The sequence below is a fragment of the Rana temporaria genome, chromosome 4 (assembly GCF_905171775.1).
Source record: "Rana temporaria chromosome 4, aRanTem1.1, whole genome shotgun sequence".
In the NCBI taxonomy this organism is placed as follows: Eukaryota; Metazoa; Chordata; class Amphibia; order Anura; family Ranidae; genus Rana; species Rana temporaria.
This window is the reverse complement of record NC_053492.1, coordinates 10,860,146-10,887,517: the sequence shown is the minus strand read 5'-3', so window position 1 is coordinate 10,887,517 and position 27,372 is coordinate 10,860,146. Positions and strand designations below refer to the sequence as shown.

The following is a 27,372-nucleotide window of genomic DNA, read 5'->3' as shown; positions in this document are numbered from 1 at the left end:
ATGACCTTATGATAAGGCATACTCACATGTTTAGCGCAACTCCCCCTTTTTTTTTTTTTTCTTATGATATTTATGTTTGTATAACATTTTTGAGTCTGCTGCTTTTTAGTTTATGTAATTGGGTAAGCGCATATTTTCACATTTCTCAAAAATAAAAATTAGTACTTTGGCACATAAACATTGCAATCACAAAGCAAAAGACATCCTTGTCCAAAATCAGTATAACATTTATTAGTGGAGTGCTAATTACATTCCAGAACTGAAATAGGCCCAATTATCAGACTCCTCACCCCTCTGATGGGCCATTAAACATTTTAAGGGGGGGGGGGGATTTCAAACTGAGTTTGGGCCCAGAAAAATAAATACTCTAGCACTCTGCCAAAATTGAATGAGAAAACATACATTGGGACACATTTTAAGGGGGCAGAGGGGACATTCACAGCATATTACAATCATGGTAATTAGGGAATGATGCAAGAAATACAATACATTAGCATACATTAAAGACATATATAGATTGTGATGTGAAAGGAGACAACTCACCTTAATATAGACCTTCTGTATCACTTGTATGATGGCAGAACACTTAAAACAGAAAGCACCCAAGTACAGCAAGACCTGTAAATAACCCACTGAAAAACAGAATTTGAGCGGACAGGAACGCTCTGCAAAACAGATACGACCTGACTGCAAGCACTGAAAAACAGATACGAACCCACAAGCACAAACTGAACCTGAGAAAACGATCTGCAAAGCACAGAGACTGAAAAGCGCGAATCGGCTCGAACCAAACTTTTACTAACACACGGTAACACAGAATCAGCAAGAGCAGCCTCAAGGGTGGCGCCATTGGATATGACCTTCCCCTTTATAGTGCTGTCGTACGCTGTTTACGTGACCGCGTTCTGACACGATCGGTTATTTAACCAATGGTGTGTGGGCGCGACGGACCATCAGTCAGCTTCATCGGTTAACCTATGACAACTGTCCTTCAGACCGTTTTCATCGGATGGACTGATCGTGTGTACGAGGCTTTATAGGTGGATCCGAGCAGGCTTGCCATGTGAAAGGGGCTTTAAAGCTGCCTGTGAAGTGACACATGTATGATGTAAACAAAAAATGTGACATTTACAAACAAAAAAATACATATTTAAATTGCTGGCTGCTAAATGACATTTCCTGGTCAGCTTCTCTCTATAAACAAAGAGGATTTTCCTTATCCATACCAGACCCTGATCCTAGATGAAGGTCTGGTATGGATTATAAAAGAGGGCCCACACAAAATATACACAAATGGGTCATCTGCATCCTACCAACCAAGGACACTGGGAAAGCCTTCCACTGGCATCCTAGCAACCAATGGCATCATCAGTTGCTAGGACACCAGTTGCCAATGCTGGGTTTGGTGCACTAGAACAAAACAAACAAAATGAAAACCAGGCCCTTATCTTAGGTAAGAATCTGGTGTGGATTGTAGAAAAAAAATAATACCAACTATGTAGGATTTCATCAAAATTCAATATCAGTCCCGGGTGGGGTATAGAAGGGTATACAACAAGCAAAGACCAAAACAAAAAGCGTAGCACTGAGGGAAGCTAGAAAGGGGGTTATATACAGGTGAAACTCGAAAAATGTAAATATCGTGCAAAGGTTCATTTATTTCACGAATGCAACTTAAAATGTGAAACTAATATATGAGAGAGACTCATTACATGCAAAGCAAGATGGTTCAAGTAGTGATTTGTGATAATTGTGATGATTATGGCTTACAGCTAGGGATGAGCTTCGAGTTCGAGTCGAACTCATGTTCGACTCGAACATTGCCTGTTCGCCTGTTCGGCGAACAACGAACAATTTGGGGTGTTCGCGGCAAATTCGAAAAGCCGCGGAACACCCTGTTAAAGTCTATGGGAGAAATCTAAAGTGTTAATTTTAAAGGCTAATATGCAAGTTATTGTCCTAAAAAGTGTTTGGGGACCTGGGTCCTGTCCCAGGAAACATGTATCAATGCAAAAACGGCCGTTTTTTCAGGAGCAGTGAATTTAATAATGCTAAAAGTGAAACAATAAAAGTGTAATATTACTTTAAATTTCGTACCTAGGGGGGGGTGTAAAGTCAGCATGTGAAAAAGCCATTTTTTTTTTAAATTTGGGGTGGAGTTCCCCTTAAAATCCACACCAGACCTGAAGGGTCTGGTATGGATATTTGGGGGAAACCCCACGTCATTTTTTTTTAAATTGACGGCAGGGTTCCCCTTAATATTCATATCAGACCTGAAGGGCCTGTTAATGGAATTTGGGGGGACCCCAAGCTTTTTTTTTTATGAATGAATCATCTCTGAATTGCCAGAGCCGACAATTCATTAGAGCCGCAAAGCCGGTTTTAAATGCCTTTTTTTCTTTCAGAAATGACACTTTGTGCAGGGACAGTTCTATGTACTGGAAACATGCGCTTTTTCACATGCTGACTTTACACCCCCCAGGTATGAAATTTAAAGTAATATTACACTTTTATTGTTTCACTTTTAGCATTATTAAATTCACTGCTCCTGAAAAAACTGCAGTTTTTAAAACTTTTTTTTGCATTGATACATGTTTCCTGGGACAGGACCCAGGTCCCCAAACACTTTTTAGGACAATAAATTGCATATTAGCCTTTAAAATTAACACTTTAGATTTCAAATGTTCGAGTCCCAAAGACTTTAACGGGGTTCTAAAGTTCACACAAACATTTGGTGTGTTCACAAGTTCTGATGCGAACCGAACAGGGGGGTGTTCGGCTCATCCTTACTTACAGCTCATGAAAACCCCAAATCCACAATCTCAGAAAATTTGAATATTACATGCAATCAATAAAACAAGGATTGTACATAGAACAATATCAGACCTCTGAAAAGTATAAGCATGCATATGTACTCAGTACTTGGTTTGGGCCCCTTTTGCAGCAATTACTGCCTCAATGTGGCGTGGCATGTAGGACATTTTAGTCAACTAAAATTTACTGGAGATTTAGTCAACTAATTATGACTAAAACATTTGCAGAAGACTAAAAATGCAATTTTAGTCTTAAGACTAAGACTTAAATTAAATTTAAATTTGCTGCCAAAACTAACACTGGGTGTCAGTTGGAAAAAAGAAGTCCCATTGTTGGTGTCAGTGACATAAAAAAAAAAACACCTTATTGTTGGTATCATTGAGAAAAGTACTATTGTTCGTTTCAGTAAAAACAAAGGGGTTGATTTACTAAAGGCAAATACACTGTGCACTCTGCAAGAGCAGTTGCTCCAGAGCTTAGTAAATAAGCAGAAGCTCTGCTGACCTCCGTCATCCAATCATGTGCAAGCACGTGATTGGGTATTCTTTGCAAAGTGAAGCTTTACCTCATTTACTAAGCTCTGGAGCAACTGCACAGTGTATTTGCCTAGTAAATAAACCCCAAAATGTAGCCCCAGGCCAGAATTGGTGGTACTTACCTGATCACATGCTCCCGCTGCCTCTCTACTGAGTTAAAGCCCATACACACGATCGGATATTCCAACAACAATTGTGTGATGGACGTGTTCTGTCAGATAATCCGACTGTATGTATGCTCTATCGGACAATTGTTGTCGGAATTTCCAACAACAAATGTTGGCTGTGCATGCTCTCAAATTGTCCGACAACAAATGTGTTCCGTCAGATTATCCGATTGAATGTACACAAGTCCGTCAGACTAAACTCCAAAGTACAAACGCGCATGCTCCGAACCAATGCTAACCATAAGACCACATTGTGTTATAAGGGGTTTGGTTCCAAGGTCCCCAAACCAAGGAGCCAAATGGGTTTTTTTTTGGGCCATTGTTGGACTGTCACGGTACTAGTAATATATGTAAGTAGTGTAAAACAGAAACAGGTAAATAATAAAAACAATTTTTATTGAAAAAAATGTCAGGCCCCATACTCACGACCAAACATGTCTGCTGAAACTGGCCCGCAGGCCAGTTTCAGCAGACATGTTTGGTCGTGTGTGGGCGCGAGCGGGCTGAATTCCAGCAAACATTTGCCCGCCGGGCCTTTTCCCAGCGGACAAATATTCCTGGACTTGTTTTAAAACAGTCCGCTGGAATTCAGCCCGCTCGGACATGTACGGTCGTCAGTACAGACCTACCGTACATGTCCAGGCGCCCGCCGTCCCTCGCATGCGTCGAATGACTTCGACGCATGCGTGGAAGCATTTTAAAGGCGGGCCGCCCACGTCGCCGCGTCATTGTCGCGGCGACACCGCGTCATCGACGCGGCGACACCGCGGACACGCCCCGCGTATTGTTTACGCGCGGACTTCTGTACGATGGTGTGTACAACCATCGTACAGAAGCCCTCTGGCAGACATGTATGGTGAAAACGGTCCGACGGACCGCTTTCACCATACATGTTTGTCCGTGTGTACCCGGCCTTAATAACGACAAAAAAAGAGGGGATACAACATAAACAACACACAATATATGACCAACAAAGCGCCAGTATAGTAGTCCCCAGGGGGGGGGAGAAGCATAGTGGGTAGAGGGTCATATCAGGACATCTTAACTAGTTTCGTGGCTACATGCCACTTCATCAGAAGAGTCTAAAAGCCCCCCCACATACGTGGGGCCAGCAGGGAGGCGAACACCACCTCAGAGGGTCCCGTATGACGACCATGGGGCGCGTGTATGGGCGAATGGACCTACTTGAGTACAGGGAAGTGTAGTGCAAGTAGGGGGACCCGGGAACGGGAGCCCAGGTAAGGGTATCTCGAGCCACTTGTGACCTCCACACAAAGGAGTTTATGGTGCTGGACCCGGGAGGGAAGGGGACCGAATGGGGTCCCATGGTGGCGTCAGGGTGTTGACGCCTACCAGTGATGCTGTGAGCCAGGTGGGGCCACAGGATTCCCGGGGTCCAAAAGCCATTGCACAGCGAGCAGGGGGAACCTGAGACCATAAGACCACATTAGCAGAAGTTGCCCAAAGGGTGGGGTTCAAGAGCAGAAAAACAACGTAGTTTTGTGAATGTTGGCTGAAAAAGTTCTGCCGTCTGTATGCAGAACAAGTTCACTGCCAACGCTCTTCGGACAAAAATCCACAGATTTGTCCGATGGAAGTCCGATCGTGTGTATGAGGCTTAATACTTTCAGAAAGGAGATCATTGCTCCCAACAGTCTGGTATAATTACAGTGCCTGGTGAGGGAACCCAGAGAGTGTTCCAGCCGTCATCACCTCACTGACACTCTGCACTCCTGGAACCTGTGAGATGAGGACAAGCTGGGACAGTAGCCAACATCCTGAGACTGTCCTGCAGCATCCGGGACGCTTGGCAAAAATGACAAGACCGTATTCACACGATGAGATGTATTTGGAGGCTGCAGTTCTGAGCTCCACAAGATGGTGATCTCACTTCTACTCAGATTGAAAATTTCAATGGGATAGAGACAGGAAGTGATGTCAGGTAAAGACAGGAAGTGATGTCAGGTATAACTAGGAAGTTCCGGGTGAGAGGTGAGTCGGGAGGAAGAAGTAGACATTGCTGGAAGTGGCAACAGAGGAGGTAATAAGATCTTATTTTCTATTTACACCCAGTAACCCCCGTCATGTCCGTCCTCTTCCTCCATAGTCACTGTGACGTCTTTTATCTCCAGCAGATGATGATACACACATATATAGTGTGGAAACCTAGATTAACCCCTTCAGGGTCAGAACATTTCCCCACTTACAGGGCCGAAACATTCTCTTCACTTTAGAGTTTGTCTAAAGACAGATAATTGCACCCACTTCCGGCCACACAGTCTGCGGGTAGACTGCGGGCAGGACGTCAGATCCCCCCCCCTATTGTGTTCTGGGAAACACTCGGCTCCCAGAACACAGCGGGAGCCAGTCAGCATGGCGCAGCGTGCCTCGCGCATGCTCCGTAGGGAACCGGGCATTGAAGCCGGAGAGCTTAATTCCCTGGTTCCCTCACCGAGGATGGCAGGGGGCAGCAGAGTGTGAGATAACAGAAGGACAGAGACACTTCTGTCACCATACCTCAGATATATACTGAAGCTACAATATTTAAACTATTAAAATACAGGAACATTTGCCTAATAGTCTCTGTTTCTGGTCTGGATTAAATACAGCAACAGCAGCTCCTGTATGGAAGGTCATGTGGTCCAATTCTGTGTCTACTTCCTGCAAACTCCTCTTTATGTTGTAAAATATCACATCCCTCCAATCTGATGTTTCTGATCCAGTTAGCAATGGCAGGAAGTACTGGTCTGTGACCAATTATCATTGTGATGTTTACCAAGCAACAGCTATTTATAAATTGGGACAATGGAAGGAAGCCGCTCCTACACATGTGCCAATTCCCACAATGGGGGTAGCCCACCTATTAATCACTCACAATTCCACCCTAATATTGTACAACCAATACAGCCCAGATAATTCTGTCTACAGGAAAACCTGCATAGACCACATGACCACACCAATGAGGATGGAGGAGGACTGCAGTCACATGACTGAGAGGATACTAAACCTCACCCTGGAGATCATCTACCTGCTGACCGGAGAGGTGAGGAGGATTCTGGGAGGTCTCATGACATCACTGTTATCTCTTTTTAGAAAAGACACACCTGACCGGAGAGGTGAGGAGGATTCTGGGAATGAGACAATCATATTATTGTTTTTTTTTTAATACAGAGTTTTCCTCTTGTGAAGTCAGGTGATCATATGACCATCACAGTGTCTCCATGTGACTCCCTAAAACCTGAGAGACACAACATGCAGAAGATTCTAGAAGTCACCAAGAAGATGATGGAGCTGCTGACAGGAGAGGTGAGCGGTGCCGGGAATTCTGGGACATTATCCAGTAACAGACAAGGGATGTGTCTGGATGGTGACTGTATCATTGTGTGTGTCAGGTTCCTATAAGGTGTCAGGATGTCACTGTCTATTTCTCCATGGAGGAGTGGGAGTATTTAGAAGGACACAAGGATCTCTACAAGGATGTCATGATGGACAATCAGCCGCCCCTCACATCACCGGGTAAGAGGAGACTTTATTGTAAAGGAGAGAGCAGTACGGAGGCTCCACCTAGATCCCCCATCATCTGATAAACACATAGAAACAATGTATTCAGTCAGTGTGTGTGTTTCCTACAGATGGATCCAGTAATGGGAACCCACCAGAGAGATGTCCCCGTCCTCTGTATTCCCGGGATTCCACACAGGAAGGTCACACCATCCCCCACCATCATCAGGTAGATGAGGAACAATCACTGATAGTATCATTAGGATCTGTACATTATCTGCATTGTTACCATTGATGTCATTTTTATTATAGATTCAGAGTGGAAACCTCAGAGATTCTAAAGTTGATAATAAAGAGCAGATAAAAGAGGAGGGGGAGGAAGAGGATGATGTGATGGAGGCGTCAGAGTTGCTAAAAGGACACAAAGATTTGTACCAGGACACCATGGTGGAGTCATTCAGCTACAGAAACCCTCTAGAGAGATGTCCCCGTCCTCTGTATTCCCGGGATTCAACCCCGGATGATCACACCATCCCCCACCATCATCAGGTAGTTGAGGGTCGGGAACATAAAGTGATTGAACACTCTGACATGTGGAGATGATGTGTGGATTCTACAAGATGATATTTTCTATGTGATCTCAGATCATCAATACTTCTATGTTACAGATGTTATTTTCTGCCATTCTGTTGGTTTAGGGTGAAGATCTGATGATCCTGAAAGTTGAGGGTGAAGAAGAAGAGAGGTATGTGAGGGATGATCAGCAGTCTATGGAGGAGGCTGGAATGATGAGGACATTTAAAGAGGAGGACACTCCTACAGAGATCAGCACAGGTGAGCCATAATATATTCTTCTCCTATTTCTGCTCTGTTACTGCACACTGATTGGTCCAGAGTATGGTGGGAGAGGAGTGTTATCAGCACATAATAGGTTGATAATAGTCAACGATACTTGTTCTGCTCATTAGATCTTCTTCTCTCTGATAACCCCCTTCTCTGTGCTGCAGACACAATTTGTGTACTCAGACATGATTTATGTAGATTCTGGGAGTCAGCTGGCAGTTTTAGGCTCAGTAGCACAGATATGTTAACACAGATTGCGGACCGTTTTCATCGGACATGTCTGCCCGGGGACTTCTGTTCGATGGCTGTACACACCATCGAACAGAGGTCCGCGCGTAAACAATACGCGGGGCGTGTCCGCGGTGTCGCCGCGTCGATGACGCGGTGTCGCCGCGTCGATGACGCGGTGTCGCCGCGACAATGACGCGGCGACGTGGGCGGCCTGCCTTTAAAATGCTTCCACGCATGCGTCGAAGTCATTCGACGCATGCGAGGGATGGCGGGCGGCAGGACATGTACGGTAGGTCTGTACAGACGACCGTACATGTCCGGGCGGACAGGTTTCCAGCGGACTGTTTTAAAGCAAGTCCAGGAAACAGTTGTCTGCTGGAAACCTGTCCGATCCGCCCGAAAATGGTCCGCTCGGGCCTACACAAGGCCAAACATGTCTGCTGAAACTGGTCCGCAGACATGTTTGGTCGTGAGTACGGGGCCTCAGAGGTTGGTCCCTCCTTCTTTTTAGCAGACTTATATGTAAATGTTAACATAAAACGCTAGTGACAGTCTTACTGGGATGAAAAGTAAAGAGAAGGGATGTGCTTTAGGTTTGGTTCTAATTGGGCATGTTTTCCGGTGTTCTAACAACTAGGGATGAGCTTCGTATTCGAGTCAAACTCATGTTCGACTCGAACATCGTATGTTCGATCGTTCGTCGAAATACGAACAAAACTGGTCGTTCGCGCCAAAAGTTACGTTTCACAGACCATAATTTACTGCGGCAACGCTGGCTGATGATTGGCCAAGCATGCACTATGACCCGCATGCTTGGCCAATCACAGCTTGCAAAAAACGGAGAGCCATAATTGGCCAAAGCCAGGGTGGCTTTGGCCAATTATGGCTCAGGGGGTTTAGTACACGCCCCACACAATAAAAGGCCGCCTGCAGGTCGGCCTTGTGTAGTGTGTTGCAGTGGTTAAGAGAGGACAGAGAGAGTGTATTTTTTTGCAGGTAGATAGAGCAGGCAGGCTAGTCAGTTAATGTTACAGTGTGTAGAGGATATATATACATCCCAGGTGTTGTACATATATTTATACACTGTATAGTTTAGCTAGATCAGTTCTTCCTAATTTACTGGCAGGCAGGTGATTGTGCTAGCTGCAGTATTCTTAAGTGGTTTATTGCCTGTGTGCTCTGTAGTTTGCACCTAAAGCTACTTGGTGTGCTCTGTAGTTTGCAGCTAAAGCTACTTGGTGTGTACTGGCCGTGTCCTCTGCAGTTTGCACCTAAAGATTCAGGAGCAGTGATTTTAATGATGCTTAAATAAAAAAATGAAAAATTCCTTTAAATATTGTACCCGCTGGGTGTCTATAGTATGCCTGTGAAAACGTCTTTGAGAACCCGGGTCTTGCCCGAGAGAACATGTATCAATGGAAAAAAAGTTTTAAAAACTGTTGTTTTTTCAGGAGTCCTGAAAAAAACGACAGTTTTTAAAACTTTTCTTCCATTGATACATGTTCCCTGGGGAAAGACCCGGGTTCTCAAAGACGTTTTCACAGGCATACTATAGACACCCAGCGGGTACAATATTTAAAGGAATTTTTCATTTTTTTATTTTATTTAAGCATCATTAAAATCACTGCTCCTGAAAAAAAAAAACGTTTTTAAAACCTTTTTCCATTGATACATGTTCTCTCGGGCAAGACCCGGGTTCTTAAAGACGTTTTACAACAATAACTTGCATATTAGGCTTTAAAATGAGCGTTTTTGAATTAGAATGTTAGAAAACATTACATTAGAAAACCAATGATGGCGTACAAACGCGGAAAAACGCTACGAGACCATCTAGTACAGGCTGACCCACGACACAAGTACGCGAAGACGGCAACTAAGATATCCCTCAAAACCGGATGTTTTAGATGCTATAACTGTAATATATGCAACTCCCTTATTTGTGGTGAATATTTTTCACATCCACATATGGGAGGTCGCTATCCTATACGCGAATATTTAAACTGCAACACCGACTTCTGTGTCTATATTCTAAAATGTCCCTGTACATTGGTATATGTTGGAAAGACTATAGGCCCATTTAAGAAGCGTTTCCAAAAACATAGGAGCGACATTAGGGTAGCCCTAACTAAGACCGCCAAGGGGGAACAGGTAGACTTCAACAAACCTGTGGCTTTACATTTCGTGACAGTCAAACACCAGATCCACGAACTCCGGGGTATGGTTATTGAACACGTTAAAGCACCCTATAGGGGTGGTGATCGGAATCGAGCACTACTTTGCCGCGAGGCCTATTGGATACACACATTAGGGACAGTGCAACCTGGTGGGTTGAACGCGAATTTGTCACTGACGTGCTTTATAGATGATCGCTGATTGATCGCTGTGACTTCCATTAAGCTCCCCTATGCAATGCCTTATGGCCTCTGATTGGGCTTATCTATCTAGTGTTCTTCTTCAATCGCATATTATTCTTGCGCCATCGTATTTATTTAAAGTTATTCTCTGATCTTATCTTGCCATTGTATATTAGAAATGACATCCCATATGGTATTTTTTATACCATCGTTTTTTTTCAAGCCCCCGTGGGCTTCTTTTAACTGTATTTTGTTTTCTTTTTTCATGGTTGACATTGTAGACATTTTTACATTTGACTATGTATGGACGATGACCCTATCAACTTAGACCTTTAGGCAGGTTTGATATAGGATGTACATCGATATGGCTCGTTTTTGAGTGACCATTTGTCTGTTGGTGTTCTCACCCGGACCGTTAGCCCTCTGTATTGTGTCTACATGTCATATCTTACACTTTTTTAATAGTCTGTTCACCCTGGTGCTTTCTTACCTTTTTGTTTTTTGGTATTTTCTTTTGCTTTTTCTTTTCTTCTGTTTCAGTAATTTCACTTTGTTTTGTTTTTTGATTTCTTCCTTGTTTTGTTTTATTTTTGTTTTATATTTATTTTTATTTATCTTTATTTTTATTTTTATTTTTCTATTTTTATTTTTATTTTTATTTGCATTTATTTATTTTTATTTTTATTTTTATTTTTATTTTTATTTATTTATTTTTATTTTTTATATTTATTTTCATTTTTTATATTTATTTTTATTTTTATTTATATTTATTTACATTTATTTTTATTTTTTTCTATTTATGTTTATTTATGTTAATTTATATCTATTTTTATTTTTATTTATATTCTTTATTTCTTACATTTTTTCTAGTTGTTTATTATTGTTTAATTTTACTTTTTTTCTTTTTTTCTTTATTCTTTTTCTCCTTTTTTTCTTCTTTTTTGTCTATCTATGTAGGTGTTTGGTTCTGTATTGGTGCTTATTATTAGTCATTTTTCCTTTTTTAAAAAAAAAAGTTTCTTCTTTTCTTCACTTATTATCTTATCCTGGGTGAATATAGCACGCTTCCTCTCTAGTACCTCCCATTGAACCATATCACAGCGGCTTGTTTTACAAGTCGCGCTGTCACATTAGCCTGAATTGTCAGGCTGCGCTCTCCTTGACCCCTGCTACCATGCGACAGGGACTTGCTTTTCAAGCCTCGCTGTCACATAGACCTGAACTGTTAAACTGCGCTCTCGTTGGCCCCTTGTAACATGTGACGTAGGCTTGCTTTCCAAGCCTCACTGTCACATTGGTCGAAGCTGATTGGCTGAGCCGACGTATGACGCGCCGACGTCATTGTTTCTATGGCGACGGCGGCCGCACAACGACGCTGACCACAATTTTGCAGACTGACACTGGCTGAGGGATACCACAGGACAGCACACGTGGTATCAGCTGTGCGATCGGGATTATGATCGATGACACAGCGGAGGGGTACATGGATAGCTCCTTTTGCAGGTAGGGGATTTATACATTTTTTCTGGCAATGTACAACTGAGCAGCTATGCGATCACTGTTTTGATCGTGAACACAGCTGGGGGTATGTACCCCATGTGACTCTTTGCTCATGCCTGTTTGTGATTAACTGATCACTAATAGGTGCTTGCATAACATACCTAATGTAGACTCCTGATTGGATGGGTGGGTAGAGGGAGGAGGTGTTTGGGGTGGGTGGGTTTTATTTTTCAAAGATTTTCATTGGTGACAGCTTCTTATATATTTGTTTGCTTTATTGTATTTGTATCTTTTTGCCTGACGAAGAGGTCCTGCGTGGCCTCGAAACGTTGCTCTTTTTGACATAATAAATATGCATTAAATCTTTGGACGTTATGATTCCTGGTGTGCTGGCGAGTATATATATATATATGATTTGCTTTCCGGTTCCCAGCCGGTGATCGTTTCAGCACCCTTTTACTACTTGGCCATTTTGCCGGAAGGTGTGCAATCGGAATATTTTTGAGATTACTTATTTGGGTTTCCTTTTTGCACCCCCGGATGCCGCCCATTGATTGGGTTTATTCATTTCCGTGCCCTTGCATGTTGGGACACGGTGTCACCAATTGAATCTGATTGGGGTGTATCATTCGAATATCAATGGCATTTGATGAGACAACAGCTTCCCAGTTCAACAGAGCTCCAGGTTGTATCTACAATCAAGAGGAGATTGACGCCATCTTGTTTCCTGCTAGTGAAAGCAGAGCGTTTGGGAGCGATACTGTTACCGACATACATCGCGAGATTAAACGATTGAAGAGAAAACGTGTGGATCTTGAATTACATGGACAGACTCTCTCTGAGTATTATAGGACTAAGAAAATTCCAAGAGGTTTTCGTATCAGGAACCAGGGCCATCTTTTCCATTGGGCACGCTGGGCAGTTGCCCGGGGGCCCCGCTTGCCTGGGGGGCCCCACCGGCTGCCCAGCAACTCCAGTAAAAAATTGTGGAGAGTGACGGGTTAGAACTGCCCATGCCCAGTTTGCGGAAATCACAGAGAAGATCCGGTCCTCCACGAGTGCGGGGGGTTGCTGATGTAAGGGGGGAGTGAATGCAAAAATGTAAGGGGGCACTGATATAAAGGTTCCCCCTCCTATATTAGTGACCCCCCTTACCTTAGTGTATTTACTCTACGGAAGGTGGTCTCTGGTCCCCAGAGTGCCCCCCACATCAGAGTTCCCCTTTACATCAGAGTCTGCAGGATTCCCCCTTACAATGCAAGGGGGAACTCAGTCTGTGGGCCCTGATGTAAGTGGGAAAGAGAAAGCAGTGGACTAAGATATAAGGTGGTCTCTGGTCACCAGAGCCCCCCTCCACATCAGAGTTCCCTCCTTAGATCATGATCTGCAGCGTTCCCCTTTACATAAGAGTTCCCTTTCACTGTAAGGGGGAATCCTGCAGACTCTGATGTAAGAGGAAACTCTGTGCTGGCTGGGTTATAGTAACCTAACCTTCATGTCAATGAAGACATTGTTTTTTTTTACTTTTGTTTAACTTAAACACATTGCTAATAGCACTAGCAACATGTTTATAGTTTAAATACTGACATTTGCATTGTTCGGCACTGAAAACTGTAATTTTAGGTACTTTTTTTGCACTGGCAGTAAAAAATGTGGTTCTGCCAGTAAATTCTCGTGCGTGATTGTGTAGACAGGGCCCCTGTGCACTGTATTGCCCGGGGGCCTATAATGCTCTTAAGATGACACTGTCAGGAACCAACCCACGATTGGACGCCACAAACGTGAGTTTTGTGAAAAGTGGTGTGAGGTTTCCACACAGAACTCACTTAATTACATGTTGATTGTGATAGAGGAAGTAAAGGTGCAACTGTGCCAAGTCAACAGGGAATTATCATCGTTTGAAATTACTACTCTTGATGATGATACACAAACAAATGCACTGCAGACCATTGACAATGAAATTTTAGCATATTCTGACAAACAGAAACAGGCTAAACGTGACAAGTTGAGATTGGTTAATCAAGACTATCAGGAGGGACGGGTTTACCCTTGGATATCAGGTGTCACTCGTGCTAGGAGGCGACTCCGCACACGTGGTGGTGGCACACGCAAATTTGGCCAACCACCAACATCTGAGAGTGACCGACCCACCGAGAATCCATCGAGCGACAGTGAGGCCGGAACCACTGCAGGCAACAAACACACGGGAAACGCCAGTAACGGAAACCTTTTTCCGGTTGCCGGCGGAAACGCAGATCCAGGAGGGGCGTCAAGAAATCCGGTCCCCCCCTTACCTCGCATGAACACGAGACGGGGAACCGGGCGTGCCCGGTGATTAACCTCTCTTCAAGACCAATCACTGAGGGTGAATCCAAATTGTTGTCCAAGGGTCTGTCATTTTGCCCCGCTAACAGATTAAATTTATTTGACTTTGAAGTAGAGATGTTCAAGTTTGAACGTACCTTGAAAATTAAACAATTCTTTCACAATCAACCTATGTCATTATCTAAAGTACCGTCTCCATTTAGACTAAAAAGTAAGTTTATTCCTCCAGGACAATTTCATTCGATCGAAAGCTACATCAGAACGATCAAACATGATGTCGTTCATAAAGCCTCTAAAAACGCACAGACCAATTTGGGACCTATGGACTTTTCAGCATTGAAATCCCTCAAGAATGACAGAAACATCATAATTAAGCCCGCCGATAAAGGCGGGGGGGTGGTTATCATGGACTATAGTGATTACAGGGAGGGAATGCTTTCCATGTTGGCTGACACGTCTAGTTATTTATTATTGGGGAGTGATCCCCTATTGAGTACCAAGAATGGTTTGGCGAGACTGATCGGTATCGGTCGGACCAATGGCTGGTTGACAGACGAGGTTGCTGATTTTTTGTACAACGAATTTCCTCGTACACCTGTTATATATGGACTGCCTAAGATCCATAAGGGCATTACGCCCCTTAAATTTCGGCCTATAGTTTCCGGCACTGGTTCTGTCACCCAGCCATTGGCCCAGGTTGTAGACTATTATCTACAACCGGTAGTCAAGGATTTACCAGCATACATCCGTGATACGGGTGATTTCCTTGACAAACTTGGTCCCTCCTCCACATGTGATGACGGTTGGAAGCTTGCCACAATGGACATTTCCTCACTATACACCTGCATACCCAATGAGGCTGGTCTTCAGGCTGTTGATCATTTCTTGTCTAAACGAGGTTCCCTTGAGTTACCAAGGGCTTTTGTTATTGAATGTCTTGAATTTATTTTGGTGAACAATCATTTCAGATTTGAAGGAACGATGTATACACAGATTAGAGGGACAGCTATGGGGAGCTCCGCAGCTCCCTCTTTTGCTAACCTGTTTGTAGGCTATCTGGAAGAGGTGTATATCTATCCATCTCCTTTGTTTCATCAATATGTAAAAAAATGGATGAGATATATAGACGACATCTTTTTTATATGGACGGGGAGTGAGACGGACTTTGTGAAATTTGTGGAGTATATTAACAGCATTTTCCCAGGGATCGTGTTCAACCCAGAGATTTCGGGTGAATGTATTCCATTCCTCGATGTACTTATCACCATCACTGGCGGTAGTATGACCACATCCCTATATACTAAGCCCACCGATAGAAACACTCTGCTACACTTTCAGAGTGCACATCCAACGCATTTACGCCACAATTTGCCGATCTCACAGTTTGTACGGGTCTTACGGATCTGCTCAGATGAGCAAGATAAAAAGGAAAGAACTTGATATCATGTACCAGAAATTTCTCGAACGTGGTTATCCCAGACCAATTCTGGATCAAGCTCTAGATAAGGCATTAACTGGTAGTAGCAAAAGTTCTAGGGCTAGTTCGTGCCCTATGCTAGTTCACACGTACAACCAAGAGTCAGGCACAATCAAATGCGCCACGGAACGCAATTTGAAAATATTGCAGTCAGATAGATCTTTGAGTCCTACAATCAAGACCAAACCAATGATGGCGTACAAACGCGGAAAAACGCTACGAGACCATCTAGTACAGGCTGACCCACGACACAAGTACGCGAAGACGGCAACTAAGATATCCCTCAAAACCGGATGTTTTAGATGCTATAACTGTAATATATGCAACTCCCTTATTTGTGGTGAATATTTTTCACATCCACATATGGGAGGTCGCTATCCTATACGCGAATATTTAAACTGCAACACCGACTTCTGTGTCTATATTCTAAAATGTCCCTGTACATTGGTATATGTTGGAAAGACTATAGGCCCATTTAAGAAGCGTTTCCAAAAACATAGGAGCGACATTAGGGTAGCCCTAACTAAGACCGCCAAGGGGGAACAGGTAGACTTCAACAAACCTGTGGCTTTACATTTCGTGACAGTCAAACACCAGATCCACGAACTCCGGGGTATGGTTATTGAACACGTTAAAGCACCCTATAGGGGTGGTGATCGGAATCGAGCACTACTTTGCCGCGAGGCCTATTGGATACACACATTAGGGACAGTGCAACCTGGTGGGTTGAACGCGAATTTGTCACTGACGTGCTTTATAGATGATCGCTGATTGATCGCTGTGACTTCCATTAAGCTCCCCTATGCAATGCCTTATGGCCTCTGATTGGGCTTATCTATCTAGTGTTCTTCTTCAATCGCATATTATTCTTGCGCCATCGTATTTATTTAAAGTTATTCTCTGATCTTATCTTGCCATTGTATATTAGAAATGACATCCCATATGGTATTTTTTATACCATCGTTTTTTTTCAAGCCCCCGTGGGCTTCTTTTAACTGTATTTTGTTTTCTTTTTTCATGGTTGACATTGTAGACATTTTTACATTTGACTATGTATGGACGATGACCCTATCAACTTAGACCTTTAGGCAGGTTTGATATAGGATGTACATCGATATGGCTCGTTTTTGAGTGACCATTTGTCTGTTGGTGTTCTCACCCGGACCGTTAGCCCTCTGTATTGTGTCTACATGTCATATCTTACACTTTTTTAATAGTCTGTTCACCCTGGTGCTTTCTTACCTTTTTGTTTTTTGGTATTTTCTTTTGCTTTTTCTTTTCTTCTGTTTCAGTAATTTCACTTTGTTTTGTTTTTTGATTTCTTCCTTGTTTTGTTTTATTTTTGTTTTATTTTTGTTTTATATTTATTTTTATTTATCTTTATTTTTATTTTTATTTTTCTATTTTTATTTTTATTTTTATTTGCATTTATTTATTTTTATTTTTATTTTTATTTATTTATTTTTATTTTTTATATTTATTTTCATTTTTTATATTTATTTTTATTTTTATTTATATTTATTTACATTTATTTTTATTTTTTTCTATTTATGTTTATTTATGTTAATTTATATCTATTTTTATTTTTATTTATATTCTTTATTTCTTACATTTTTTCTAGTTGTTTATTATTGTTTAATTTTACTTTTTTTCTTTTTTTCTTTATTCTTTTTCTCCTTTTTTTCTTCTTTTTTGTCTATCTATGTAGGTGTTTGGTTCTGTATTGGTGCTTATTATTAGTCATTTTACCTTTTTTTAAAAAAAAGTTTCTTCTTTTCTTCACTTATTATCTTATCCTGGGTGAATATAGCACGCTTCCTCTCTAGTACCTCCCATTGAACCATATCACAGCGGCTTGTTTTACAAGTCGCGCTGTCACATTAGCCTGAATTGTCAGGCTGCGCTCTCCTTGACCCCTGTTACCATGCGACAGGGACTTGCTTTTCAAGCCTCGCTGTCACATAGACCTGAACTGTTAAACTGCGCTCTCGTTGGCCCCTTGTAACATGTGACGTAGGCTTGCTTTCCAAGCCTCACTGTCACATTGGTCGAAGCCGATTGGCTGAGCCGACGTATGACGCGCCGACGTCATTGTTTCTATGGCGACGGCGGCCGCACAACGACGCTGACCACAATTTTGCAGACTGACACTGGCTGAGGGATACCACAGGACAGCACACGTGGTATCAGCTGTGCGATCGGGATTATGATCGATGACACAGCGGAGGGGTACATGGATAGCTCCTTTTGCAGGTAGGGGATTTATACATTTTTTCTGGCAATGTACAACTGAGCAGCTATGCGATCACTGTTTTGATCGTGAACACAGCTGGGGGTATGTACCCCATGTGACTCTTTGCTCATGCCTGTTTGTGATTAACTGATCACTAATAGGTGCTTGCATAACATACCTAATGTAGACTCCTGATTGGATGGGTGGGTAGAGGGAGGAGGTGTTTGGGGTGGGTGGGTTTTATTTTTCAAAGATTTTCATTGGTGACAGCTTCTTATATATTTGTTTGCTTTATTGTATTTGTATCTTTTTGCCTGACGAAGAGGTCCTGCGTGGCCTCGAAACGTTGCTCTTTTTGACATAATAGATATGCATTAAATCTTTGGACGTTATGATTCCTGGTGTGCTGGCGAGTATATATATATATGATTTGCTTTCCGGTTCCCAGCCGGTGATCGTTTCAGCACCCTTTTACTACTTGGCCATTTTGCCGGAAGGTGTGCAATCGGAATATTTTTGAGATTTGAATTAGAATGTTCGAGTCCCATAGACGTCAATAGGGTTCTAAATGTTCGCGCGAACGTTCGGTCCGTTCAAAGGTTCTGGTGCGATCCGAACGGGGGGTGTTCGGCTCTTCCCTACTAACAACCAGCGAGTCATTGTCTGGCCTCTAAGGTCTTATATAAATTTTAAGTAAAGTTTTTAGTAAACCATGGGATCTGGTTTGGATTTCAAGTTGGAACCCGCTGCAAAATGCAGGACAGAAAACATGGGGTCCTATCCATACCAGATCCTTATCCGAGCATGCAATGTGGTCAGCCCAGAAAGGAAGAAGTGGGCATGCCCCCCACCCACTCAATATCATACAAGACCACATGCCATCAACTTGAGGAGTATACCTTGTTTTTTTAAGAACACTGGCCTCTTCTCCACAGCCCTGGCTTGAAGTTATGAGACTGACAAGGTGAGGGGCTTGTCAGAATCTGAAAACCCCCTTAAAAAATTAAGGTAGGCCCCAGAGACTGCCCCTCCCCAATGAGTTCCCCTAATGTTAAGTAAATAAACATGCACACCCACTTTTTGAGAAGTATTTTATTTAAAAACATCCCATAATGTATAACTATCACCACTTATGATGTAATGCGATGCAGATCCACAAAGTTTTTCTTTGTTTCTGTTCTAAAATTTTGTTAAGTTTTCTCCTTCACTGATGGGCGCTGAATGCACTGACGGGCACTGATAAGGTGGCACTGGTGACGAGGCACTAATATGCAGCACTGATGGACACTCATAGGTGGCACTGATAGGCGGCACTGATGGGCACTCATAGGTGACACTGAGCACTGATTGGCGACACTGATGGGCACTGATATGCAGAACTGATGGATATTGATAGGTGGCACTGATGGGCGCTCATAGGTGGCACTGAGCACTGATAGGCAGCACTGACAAATGGCTCTGATGGGCTGCACTGATGAGGAGGCACTGGCAGGCATTACTGCTGGGCACTAATTGGCTCCTCTAACGGGCACTGATTGGCATCCTTGGTGGTTTTGGGTGGGAATCCCTGGTGGTCCTAGGTGGGCATCCTCAGGGGGGCTGTGCTCATAATCAATCGGCACAGACCCTCCCTGTCAGGAGAGTAGCCGATCGGCTCTCCTCTACTTGCGTCTGTCAGCGCGAATGGAGGAAAAGCCGATACACGGCTCTTCCTGTTTAAGATGTGATCAGCTGTGATTGGACACAGCTGATCACATGGTAAAGAGCATCCATCAGAGGCTCTTTGCCGAGATCGGTGATGCTGGACGTCATATGACATCTAGTCAGGATAACTTAACCACTCTTGTGCACGTCATTCTATTATATGGAGGGCAGGAAGTGGTTAATAATAAATGACACTTGTTGGCGCACTGCAAGAATATTGGCCACGCGTCCAATCCCATCACTCACTTGCTGCGAATGACAACTCCTTGGCCCTTCAACTGAATGGAAACCTCGGCAGAATCTCTCGGGTGATGTTATTGACCAGATGTGGACATGACCATATTTGGTCAGTGATGTCACAGGGGATCCTGATTGACATCATTGACCTAAATTGTTCATGTCCATAATAGGTCTTTTAGTACACCCATTTGGTTAAATTCAGCTAAGGCTGCCATTTGTGGTGAGCAGTTGTCAGGAGTGGATCGTGTTTTTGGCAGTTTTTTTCTTTTCTTTTGGGGGTCAGCGAGAGTCGTTGATCATGATTGACTTGTATCTGGAGGACATGATTTGATGATGGATTTTCAGTGTAGTATTTTTTTTTTTTTTTACCACTTGAACTCCAGGAAGGTTTTACCCCACCCCTTACATGAATAGCCAATTTATTGCTATTCAGCACTGCACTACTTTAACTGGCAGTTGCTCAGTCATGCAACAATGTACCCCAATAAAATGTATATAATTTTTTTTCACATACTGTAAATAGTTTTCTTTGGTGGTATTTGAATCACCACGGTTGTTTTTTTTTTTTGCAATATAAGCTAAAAAAATATATTATAAAACATAGGATAGGAGTGCAGTTGGTATCACTCTGCATAGGACAGGAGCCAGCACTACAGAGGAGGCATCGGATTATGCAGCGTTGGCTCCCTACAGCTCCAACATTACAATTAGTCCCTTTACACTGGACTCTGATGATCTGGGATAGAAGTCACCTGCCCACAGTCTACTGGTAGAATGCGATCTACAGGTTGCTGACCCCCGCTATACTGTTATGGCAGTGATCAGTGATAGTGTGGTGGGAAATCTGGTGCTAACAGACATTGGCTGGGAGAGTCACTAACTGACACTGATTTTGCGAGTGATACGAATACAGTGATTAGATATTATACTGAACTAATGACACTGGCTGGGGAGGGGTTAACATTAAGGGGCAATCAAGGGGTTAACTGTGCCTAACAATGTGTAAAGTGTGCTGCTTTTACTCAGACATTTGGCTGTTTTTTTTCGCCCTGCTTTTCAGGGAGAAAAAACTGCGAAATCGCTGTTTTCTATACACCAGAGTTCTGTGCATTTGTACACACAGAACTCTGTGCTGTAATTGGATGCAGCCTATTAGCAGGTTTCAGCTGAAATCATTAGCTGAAATCTGCTGCCTAACTCTTGTTGTGCCTAATCGCAGCCCGGGTCAGCAGGGGGCACGTGCATGCGTGCCCCACATTGCCAAGACTGCACCTGCCATCTGCTCACAATATATTTACTGTAAACAGACGACAGGTTGTTAATGAAGGGATTATTAAAATATGTCTGTGTTTATTTACTTTACTTGTTTTTGGGAATAAGTAGGAGTACTACACGTTCGCGAATGGGGATGGATATCTGAGGCCCCATTTATTTTAAAGGTGTCTTCCAGATTTTGATGAGCCCCTCACTCGAGACACCAACAATTATAGGCCAAGGTTGTGGGGGAAAAGCCCATGTCCTCATCAACATGGGGACAGAGTGCTTTGCCAGCGTACCCCTATGTTGAGATCATTTGGTTCTAGCCGGTCAGGCTGCATGCTCAGATAAGGGCCTGTTATGGATTTTAGGGGGGGATCTCACTTTTTTTTTTGCACAGAGTTCTCTCTTAAAATACATAACAGGCTTTAATCTGGTTTGGTATGAATTTTGGGGGCCCCATAATGTTATCCTGTTTATTTCTGTTACACTATTCCTGCCCATTTGTTTACATTAACCAGTCCATTGACAAGCCTTAAAGCGGGAGTTCACCCAATTATGTTTTTTTTATCTTTTCCCCTTAGATTCCTGCTCGTTGTGTCTAGGGGAATCGGCTAGTTGTTTTAAAATATGAGCTGTACTTACCGTTTTCAAGATGCATCTCCTCCGTCGCTTCCGGGTATGGGTCTTCGGGAGCGGGCGTTCCTTCTTGATTGACAGTCTTCCGAGAGGCTTCCGACGGTCGCATCCATCGCGTCACTAGTAGCCGAAAGAAGCCGAACGTCGCTGCGGCTCTATACTGCGCCTGCGCACCGACATTCGGCTTCTTTCGGAAAATCGTGACGCGATGGATGCGACCGTCGGAAGCCTCTCGGAAGACTGTCAATCAAAATAGGAACGCCCAGTCCCGCAGCCCATACCCGGAAGCGGCGGAGAAGATGCATCTCGTAAACGGTAAGTACGGATCATATTTTAAAACAACTAGACGATTCCCCTAGACAAAACGAGCATCCATCTAGGGGGAAATAGTGTCATGTGCGGGTGAACCTCCGCTTTAATTGATCACTGAATGGGCCAGGATACATCACTAGCTATTGGGACACTGGCCCTCAAAATGCAGCTTGAGGTGGGATCAAATTTTTCACTTATCGCTTCAGCCAGAGGTTTGGCTCAGCTGAATACCTATATAGTTGGCATGTTTGCCCAACCTCCAATAAAAAAGCTCTGGCCATTTCTGTTTATGTAGATTCCGGGGTTCATCTGGCAGTATTAGGTTGTGTTTTTCTCCTAGTTACAGTAACATAGATATAATAGCACAGATTGTGCCTTGGTCCCTCTTCTCTGAGCAGACTTGTAGCTGAAGGGTAACATAAATCTGTACTTAAGCCCTGTACACACGATCGGTTTGTCTGATGAAAACAGACCGATGGACCGTTTTCATCGGACAAACCGATTGTGTTTGGGCCCCATCGGTTTGTTTTTGATCGGTGAAAAAAAATAAACAATGTTTTAAAATTTTCTTATGGATAAAACGATCGTCTGTGTGGAAGTCCATCGGTCAAAAATCCACGCATGCTCAGAATCAAGTCGACGCATGCTCGAAAGCATTGAACTTCATTTTTCTCAGAACGTCGTAGTATTTTACGTCACCGCGTTCTGACACGGTCGGATTTTTGACCGATGGTGTGTAGGCAAGACTGATGAAAATCAGCTTCATCAGATATCTGACGAAAAAATCCATCGGATTAGATTCCATCAGATATTTCCGATCGTGTGTACGAGGCTTTACAGTCTTGTTAGGATTAGGATTACAGAGAAACATACAAAACAAAAAACAAATCTTTTCAGCAAAAATTACTTCTTCTGAAAATGCCCTTCAGAAGCCTTATGCCGCGTACACACCATCACTTTATGTGATGAAAAAAAACATTTTCTGTGAAGTAAAAAACGATGTTTTTGAAACTTCAATTTTCAAAAACGACGTTGCCTACACACCATCGTTTTTTCACAATGCTCTAGCAAAGCGAGGTTACGTTCACCACTTTTTTCCATGGAAGCTTGCTTCATAACTAGCTTCTGGGCATGTGCGGGTTTAAAAACGCAGTTTTAAACGTCGTTTTTTGCTACACACAGTCAATTTCTGTGAAGTAAAAAACGACGTTTTGAAAGACGACACATAAAATTGAAGCATGCTTCAATTTTTTTTGTCGTTTTTTACAAGACATAAAGCGACGTTTTCCCCCACACACGGTCATTTAAATTGACATTTTTAAAAACGTCGTTTTTTTTCATCACATAAAGTGATGGTGTGTACCATAAGCCTATATTCTCTTGCTCTATGCTAAAGGCTCTGCTGCTCTAAACTTTGAACCTTTTGATTATCAGAGATCACATGACCCAGTGTCTAGGCTTGTGGTTATGTATAAAGAGCATGCACCGCCCAGTCCTCATTGATTTTTGCTCTTCTGACAAAGCTGCTTAAATTTAGAAGAGATGTTGTAGAAAGACCCTTTGACTGCAGGGAGAAGCTGGTTGGAACATCTGCTGCCTCAAATCTACCTAATCCAGATGGAATCTTGGTTTAGGTGAACAAACCTTTTTGTATCTATTGATTATGTTTTTATATTTTTTCAGGACACGCCATTGAGGAACCCTCAAAGGATCTTCTCACTTTATCTCTAAACTGTAAAGTCGAAGATGATGAAATCTCAAGAATTTGTGCTGGAGAAAAGACAATGAGCTCAGCTATGGATGGAGAACTTCACAGTGTGGATAGACCAACAAATCCCTCTGAGCGACCTCATACTCTGAGGGTTGGTGCTGGAAATCATGGGGAGGAAGAATTTTCCTGTCCTGAATGTGGGGAAAGTTTTAGCTCTGAATCAAGTCTTACTGTACATCAGAGGTCTCATATGGGTGAGAAGCTTTATTCGTGTTCTGACTGCGGGAAATGTTTTTCCGAGAAGTCCAATCTTTACAGACATCAGAAAATTCACACAGGAGAGAAGCCGTATTCCTGTCCTGAGTGCGGAAAATGCTTTTCACAGAAATCAGACCTTGTTAGACATGAAAGAGCTCATAGAGGAGAAAAGCCATATTCCTGCTCTGAATGTGGGAAATGTTTTTTACAATTGTCCCATCTATACAATCATCAGATGTCTCACAAAGGGAAGAAGCTGTTTTCATGTCATGAGTGCAGGAAAAGTTTTACACGGAAATCAGGTCTTGTTATACATCAAAGATCTCACACAGGGGAGAAGCCTTATTCCTGCTCTGAGTGCAGGAAATGTTTTTCAGAGAAGTCCAGTCTTTACAGACATCAGAGGATACACACAGGGGAGAAGCCATATTTCTGTTCAGACTGTGGCAACAGTTTTGCGCAGAAATCAGACCTTGTTAGACATCAAAAATCTCACAGAAGGGAGAAGCCATATTCTTGTCCTGAGTGCGGAAACAGTTTTTCACAGAAATCAAACCTTATTATACATCAAAGATCTCACACAGGTGATAATCCTTTTTCTTGCCCTGACTGTGAAAAATCTTATCCACGGAAATCCCAACTTGTCCAACATCAGAGATGTCATGCGGGGGAGAAGCCTTTTTCCTGCCCCGAGTGCGGGAAATGCTTTACACAGGAATTAGACTTTGCTACGCATCAAGCATCACACACTGAGGAGAAACTTTATTTCTGTAATAAATGCAGAAAATGTTTTTCACAGGAATCAGACCTCGCTAAACATCAAATATCTCACACAGTCACAAAGTCGCATTTCTGCTCTGAGTGCGGGAAATGTTTCTCACAGAAATCAGACCTTCAGATACATCACAGATCGCATACAGGGGAGAAGCCATATTTATGCAATGATTGTGGGAAATGTTTTTCACAAAAATCAGACCTTCAGATACATCAAAGATCTCATACAGGGGAGAAGCCGTATTCCTGCCCTGAGTGCGGGAAATGTTTTTCAGAGACATCCAGTCTTTACAGACATCAAAGGATTCACACAGGGGAGAGACCGTATTCCTGTTCTGAGTGTGTGAAACGTTTTTCACAGAAATCGGACCTTGTGAGGCATCGAAGATCTCACTGGGGGGAGAAACCGTATTCATGTCCTGAGTGTGAGAAATCTTTTTTACAGAAATCGGACCTTGTTATACATCAAAGATCTCACACAGGCGAGAAGCCATATTCCTGCCCTGAGTGTGGAAAATGCTTTCCACGGAAATCAAAACTTGTCTTGCATCAGAGAACTCATAGCGAGGAGAAGCCCAATCACTGCCCTGAGGTTGGGAAATGTAGTACCCAGAAATCAGACCTTGGTATACACCAAATATCCCACACAACCGAGAAGCTGTATTCTTGTTCTGCTTGTGAGAAAAGTTTTTCACAGGTGTCCCATCTTTACATACATCAGAGGTCTCACATGCAGAAGACACATTGCTGTCCTGAGTGCGGGAAATGTTTCTCGCAGAAATCAGACCTGGTTAAACATCAAAGAAGTCACACGGGGGAGAAGCCGTACTCCTGCCCTGAGTGCGGGAAATGTTTTGGAGACAGGTCCAGTCTTCAAAGGCATCGGAGGATTCACGCAGGGGTGAAGTATTCCTGTCCCCAGTGTGAGAAAAGTTTTGCGCAGAAATCAGATCTTGTTAGACATCAAAGGTCCCACACTGTAGAAGATGTAATCCTGCCCTGAGTGTGGAAAATCTTTTTAACAGAAGTCCAGTGTTAGTGTACATCAAATGTGCCATATACAGTGTGGGAAATATTTATCCATGGAAATTAGAACTTGTCTAATATGAGAAATCTCACAGAGGTGAGAAGCCGTGTTCCTGTCTTAAGTGCGGGAAATTATATCCATGGAAATAGGAACTTTTCATGTGTCAGAGATCTTACAGAGGGGGAATGGATTTTAAGTGGGACGCTCACATAAAGTAGAAGAAAAAAAAAGCCCCATCCCCAAAATGTATACAATGTCATTATCCAATGGATAATGTACGAATGGAATAGATTTGGGGAATCTTGGCAGAAAACTGAATGGGCTGGGTCAAAAGGACTCATGGAGACTGGGGTAAGCAGTCTCATTTAGCAGTGGTAGTAATTCTTGACGTTCAACTCGCAAAAAAACACTAATTTAGTTTTGCCACACGTCCAAACAAGCAAAATTCAATCCAGACCAGCAGCTAATCCCTTCCCCGTGACATATCACTTTGATCATGGGCGCAAGAGGATAAGAAGAAAATTTCTGATAGTGTGGGACTCAAATGTATTTATAATAGGCAATTTCGCCGCTGACAACGGCAATGAAACGCGTAGGGACAGAGCGACAGTCCAGGGCGAAAAGCTGTAGCCACAGAGATCAGGAGTTCCTAACACACTCGGAGCAGCTGATCTTTGTATTAAAGTGTGTGTAGCGGTGATGGCTGCAGTCTCAGTGGTGGAATAGCCTCGGTTTTATACTAACAGCATCTGTTTGAGTATTTTTCTTTGTATTTTAATAAAATATGGTATGAAAATACTACACTATGTAAGATTCCTACTTTCTTGTGGTACACTTCACTGACTCGGCATCCTGAAGGAAGTGTGTGTATAGATCAGCGATTGTGTCCCAAGGAGCAGTGAAAAGCCTGAATGCCCCTGACGGCTATACAAATGCCTTCTACCATGCTTTCCCTCCCTTGCTCTCTGGACCTATGTGTACTTATTTTAACGCACTGGCTTCTGGCACTGTTATGCCTAAAGAAGGCCTATTGGCCCATATCTCGGTGTTTCTCAAAGAGGGGAAGGATCACACAGGCCCCTAGTAGTTATAGGCTAACATCGCTATTGAACACGGACATCAAAATTTTAGTGAATCGCCTTCAACCCATTCTTCCTTCTCTCATTCATCCTGACCAGACGGGGTTTATTGCTGGGAGGAAGGCGAGGGACAACTCTAATAGGGCTGATCCATTGGGTACAGGAGCGGGCTGACCATCCACCCTGTCTCCTAATCTCCACTGACGCTGAGAAAGCGTTTGACAGGGTGGATTGGGCATACCTTCGTGCGATGCAGTCCAGACTGGGACTCGGCCCTAAAATGCTTGCGTGGATATTCTCCTTATACAGCCGTCCTGAGGCCCGAGTTAAGATGAACAGAGTGCTCTCAGAAGCATTCCCCATTGGGAATGGGACCAGACAGGGATGTCC

The 27,372-nt window shown here is 43.1% G+C and overlaps 1 protein-coding gene across 1 annotated transcript; it reads left to right on the top strand.

The window, feature by feature from the left end:
* The first annotated feature begins 7,816 nt into the window (after positions 1 to 7,816).
* LOC120935881 (zinc finger protein 260-like) lies at positions 7,817 to 26,701 on the top strand. Its single transcript, XM_040347916.1, has 2 exons — positions 7,817 to 7,852; positions 23,817 to 26,701. The coding sequence occupies exon 2, from the start codon at positions 23,918 to 23,920 to the stop codon at positions 25,877 to 25,879; it is 1,962 nt and encodes a 653-aa protein (XP_040203850.1). The 5' UTR covers positions 7,817 to 7,852; positions 23,817 to 23,917; the 3' UTR covers positions 25,880 to 26,701.
* The last annotated feature ends 671 nt before the right edge of the window (positions 26,702 to 27,372 follow it).

Excerpts from the sequence above, each read along its gene's own strand:
- LOC120935881 (XM_040347916.1), top strand. The coding sequence starts at position 23,918 with ATGAGCTCAGCTATGGATGGAGAACTTCACAGTGTGGATAGACCAACA.